The 5,133-nt window shown below is 30.5% G+C and overlaps 1 protein-coding gene across 1 annotated transcript; it reads right to left on the bottom strand.

Annotated features, from left to right (window-relative positions):
• Positions 1 to 211: 211 nt before the first annotated feature.
• Positions 212 to 1,577, bottom strand: LOC126686883 (glutathione S-transferase U17-like). The gene is made up of 2 exons (XM_050381164.2): positions 1,140 to 1,577; positions 212 to 775 (listed from the first exon to the last, which is right to left on the bottom strand). The coding sequence occupies exons 1-2, from the start codon at positions 1,455 to 1,457 to the stop codon at positions 401 to 403; spliced, it is 693 nt and encodes a 230-aa protein (XP_050237121.1). The 5' UTR covers positions 1,458 to 1,577; the 3' UTR covers positions 212 to 400.
• Between the last annotated feature and the right edge of the window lie 3,556 nt (positions 1,578 to 5,133).

Below are 5,133 nucleotides of genomic sequence, written 5' to 3' on the forward strand. Positions count from 1 at the left end.
GTCTAAATGATCTATCGTTTTAAAACAAAGGGAGTTTTTACATTACTTTTCTCATCATATATTTTATATAAAAAGGATGGTGAAAATCTGGAATTACTTTTCTAATTAGTAGATTTCATTATTATTATTATCCTAAAAAAGGTGTAATGAATAATGCAGTTCTGCTTTAAAATAAAATAACAATACTATAACACATCATCAAACAACTAAATGAACATAATAACAATTTAAATTGAATATGCAGCTGGTTTAACAATTTAATGAAAATAAAACATTTTTATTCTTCATATAGCCTTGACCAACGAAATCGGACCAAACAACAAGTGTTCCAAGCAATCAAGCACAAAAGGAAAAAACCATGACAATAAAAGTTCCAAATTATGAGGACAAATTTATGAATCTAAGAGTCAGTTTTAGGAGCTCTGAGTTTGGCAAAAAGAAGCTTAGCAAACTCAACAAGCTTGTCGGTCTCAGGCAGGACATCCTTAACAGCATGATGAGAAGCAAATGCATCAGCCCACTTGACAAGACCTGGAGTTTTGGCTTCATCGAGTAGCTTCACTTCACTCATTTCCTCTGTTGCTCTTAACCAACCCAAGTAGCAACCCAATGCAATGTCGAGATATCCGATTTCATCTTCTCCGAAAAACGCTTTTCCTTTGCTGGTTTTCTGGTAAACTTCTTCGAGTAGCACCAGCCCTTCTACGATCTGCTCTTTTGACTTCTCTTTTGCCTCTGCATCTCCTGATGCAACCCCTCTTAAACTTGGGAACCACTGCGCATTTGTTGTTATTGCATACACAAATCAATCGAAATGTTACGGTTTGGTTCAGTTTAAATTATTTCAGCAAACAAAAGAAATTTTAGAGTCCAAATCAGAGCAAATTAGCTATTTTATTTAAGATCAAATACAAATCTAACTACTAATGATTAAAGTTCAAATAGTACAAAGTATAAACGCTGCACAAAAGCATTCTACTATTAAAATGGTGAGTTCATTTTCTCACACAAACGCTAAAAAACCTCATTTGCAATGATTTCCTAAAAAAAATACAACTACAAATCCAACCACCAAATTCATAAAAATATGGAATTCGATTACCATTGCAATAAATTGTCAAAATGAATGAGAAAAGTACCTTGTCATCAATGTAGGCACCCCAAAATCTAGCAGTAGCACGATCATAAGGATCGGAGGGAAGAATTTTAGGAGCAGAAGACCAAGCACCATCAATGTACTCCACAATGATCAAAGACTCACAAATTGGCTTGCCATCATGAATCAGAACCGGGATTTTCTTGTGAACAGGGTTCGATTTTAGCAGAAGTTCACTTTTTGATCCGAATGTTTCTTCAAGAAACTCGTAATCGACAGATTTTATGTTCAGCGCAATTCTTGGCCTCATAACGTACGGACTCGCCCATGCTCCAAGAACCTTAACCCCACTCGTAGCCATTTAGTTTCTTAAAATTTTTGATAATTTGTTTGTATGTTTGATATGAGTGATAATAGATCTGATGGGGGGATTATTATAAGGATCAAAGAAAGTTCTGGAAGGTCGTTATGTTTAAAGAGATTAGGAAACTGGTGGTGCGGAACATGTAGGAGGAGATATATCTCTTTCTAATTTAATGACATGACGACATCACTTACACAATCATAAATCAAATCTCCTAATTTTAATCTTTCACACCGAAAACTATAGATAAACAAATTGGAAAAATGAAAAAACTAATTGATTGTTTTGATGAATAAAACAAACAATCTGTTGAAAAAAAGAAGTTCAAATCTTAAAAATTGCTTTAACCTTGTCAAAAATTTACTCTAAAAATATAGCCATTCTATTTTTTTATACTAATTAAAAATAGAAGCCATTCCTCCGCTTGTTGTTCGGGCTTTGACAGTTTTTTGAAGTCCGGCAAGATGGCAGTGAAGGGGCAGTTTTGCGGTTAATAATAACTTTATAACTTAATGATGTCATTTAATTAGCAATTTTCTATAAGTATAATTTTATACACTTTCTTCATGGCTGCAAATTAAAACAAAAATCAAAAATCTCTTTTTCTAAAGTTATTCTCTTCTCCATTTATTCTCAACAATTTGTTTTCCCTTGTTAACCGCTGCAATTATACGACAAATATATTTTGAATTTAGAAGATTGGAAAGAAGAAACTTGGGCGGTTATTTGATTGTGTTCATCAATGATGCTTCATCTTTTTTCTATCAATAACAATAATTAAATTTAGAAGAATGGAAAGAAGAAATTTTACATTAAATTTTCAAGCAACAGTGAAAATTTAGTTTTTGATAATTAAACATTAAATTTAGTTTTATTCAACTGCTCTTTATTTCTATTTTGGCGTGATTATATATCACTTTTTTGGCGCTTTCCCTTTAGAGCATCTTACATGGTATTCTTTATTTTTAAGAGCATTTTTAAAAGAATTTTCAATAATAAAAAGTAAAATTTAATTTAATTTAATATTTTATAAATTTAATGATTACAGTGTTTATAATTTTAAAATAAATAATTGAAAACGAAGTATATTTAAATAAAGAGTTGCTTTAACAGTTTAAATTTGCTAAGTTAATTAGAATTTTTTGTTTTATTTTTAAAATAAAAGTTTCATTGAAGTATTGTTTTATATTATAATATCGTAATATTAACTTTTAAATTTATAAAGAATCCATGGTAGATGCTTTTAAAGGGTAAAATTTTATATATTTGGCAATACCTTTAATTTTGGATAAAATATGAAGCTATTCAACACCAAAGACATGTACATTAAATCACATGCTTATTTAATTTGATTAATCTGTTTTTATATATTTATTTCACTTTTTTTTACGTGTCATAATTTTATTTCATCACGTTTAGTATAAGGTTGGTAATTATTTTATTTTTATCTACTAAAAAAAAGTTATTATATATAATGTTTTAATAAGTGATTCAGATTTTATAGAAATAACATAAAATATATATATCGATGGCTGTTTCTATGGTTATTTTGTTGTAATTTATTTTATTTATTTCTCTACTAGAAGAAAATTGGTACAATTCTTCTAATAATGATAAATAAATAAATAAAAATACCTTTTACAAACAAAATAACCATAGGCTTACATTTAATGGCTAATTATTTTGGTTAATCTTTGGCTTCTTTAATTATGGCAAAGTTATCGAAATTTTAGGCGCATATGGAGAGATTGTTACTACAGAGTTTTCTCATCTTTAAAAAAATAATCTGATGAGTAGAGCTGAAGCGACAATCAGTTTCAGTTTAATTTTTCGATAACTACTATATTTATATATTTGGGTGGCTCACTTGGTAGTCAAAAAGCCCTATTGGATGACTGTTTTGCAGTATCATCATTTGACTTTGGTATGACTTGCTCATTGTGATGAGGAGTTTTATCTTTATATTGTAAATATTTCCACTTCATTTATTGAAGTTTAGCCTATGACAAAAAAAAAAAAACAAATTGGAAAAAGGGTCATTTATGCCCCGAACGTTTGACTCGAGGATCAAGTAAGTCGTCAACGTTCGGAAAGGTTAAAATATGCCCCTAACGTCTTAAAAATTGAACAACCAGGCCCCTAATTTTGATAACCATGCCCCCAACATCTCACTTATAAGTCACAATTAGGGCCTTGTTGTTCACTTTTTAAAACGTTGTGGACATATTTGAACCTTTCCGGACGTTAAGGGCTCATTTGATCTTGTAGACAAACCTTAGGGTCATAGATGACCCTTTTCCCTAACAAATTTGAGTCTGCCCATTTTTTGGTTTTAATGTTATAAAAATTCATCACGTTTTTTCATTTAATCAAGTCGTTTAAAAATCGTCATTTTCATGTACGAACTACCAATTTTTCTCATATTCATACACCGTTAATCCGGTGAAAATTGTTGAGTTGGTAACCAAATAGTGACATGTCATAACGAATCGAATAGTGACATATCAACAGTTTTTGTCGGATTTTTAAACAGTGTATGGATTTGGGAAAAATTGGTAGTTTTGTATGAAAATGACGATTTTTAAATGGCGTGATTAAAATGAAAAATCTATAACGTTTGTGAATTTTTATAACATTACACTTTTTTTATCAAAATTTATAAATATCTAGATGAATTATTACAAATTCCATGTAATACCCCAAAATATTTAAATATTTAATTTGACCACGTGTCCAGTGTTAAGTCGCTAGAGTAGCGATATCGGAAAGATTTCCGGGAAATTAAGATAAATATTAAATTCTAGCAGGACGGATTCGAGAGGGTTATTCTGAGAAATTTAACATTATATTTCAGTTCTAAAGTTGGAATTGGAATTAGAAAAGAAAAATATTAAGAAAGTCGCAAAATAAAGTACAAGGACTAAAATGGTAATTTAGCCATATAAATTCCAAAGTGAAAATTATTTCGCCAAGGACCGCTAAATGTATTATAGTATATGTGGTAAAAGTTTCAGGTCAATCGGAGACCTTTTAAAATTTGGACGCGGATGCGTTTTGGACTAAATTGTAACTTTTGAAAAGTTTTTAGGGCTAAAGTGTAAATTAGCCAATTAAGCCTCAAAAGTTGCAATTAAAATATTATTAACGGAAAATGATAATTTTTAGTTAGTATTATTTATATGGATATAAATAATACGTAAGTAATTGAGTTAAAAGGAGAATTTAACCGTTTGGTTAAATTAGAAAGTTTAAAAGAGAAATGGTTTAAGTTAAAGAAATGAAGGATCAAATGGCTAATTAGCCAACCTATATATAAAAGAAAATGAAGAATCAGATCATTCGAGAGAAAGAAAGAAGAGCAGAAGGAAAGCTTCAGTTAGGAAAAGAAATGGCGAATGATTACGATCCACCGCGGTTTCGCCGTTTCTCGTCCGTTTCCGACGTTCCATTGCTCGAATTGATCGTATTTCAATGGCGAATCACGGTAAGCTTGACGTTTCGCCTTTTTAATGGATGAATTGGATTATATATCGAGTTAAAATTTTAGGCCACGAAACGATTTAATCGTTTTAATGATTTTGAGATTGAATTATAGTGTTTTGAACTTAGATTAAGTGTTATTAACACGTTTGGAGCGTTTTCACGCCGGAAGCACGTCGGAATGACCGAGGGC

The sequence above is a fragment of the Mercurialis annua genome, linkage group LG6 (genome assembly GCF_937616625.2).
Source record: "Mercurialis annua linkage group LG6, ddMerAnnu1.2, whole genome shotgun sequence".
Lineage (NCBI taxonomy): Eukaryota > Viridiplantae > Streptophyta > Magnoliopsida > Malpighiales > Euphorbiaceae > Mercurialis > Mercurialis annua.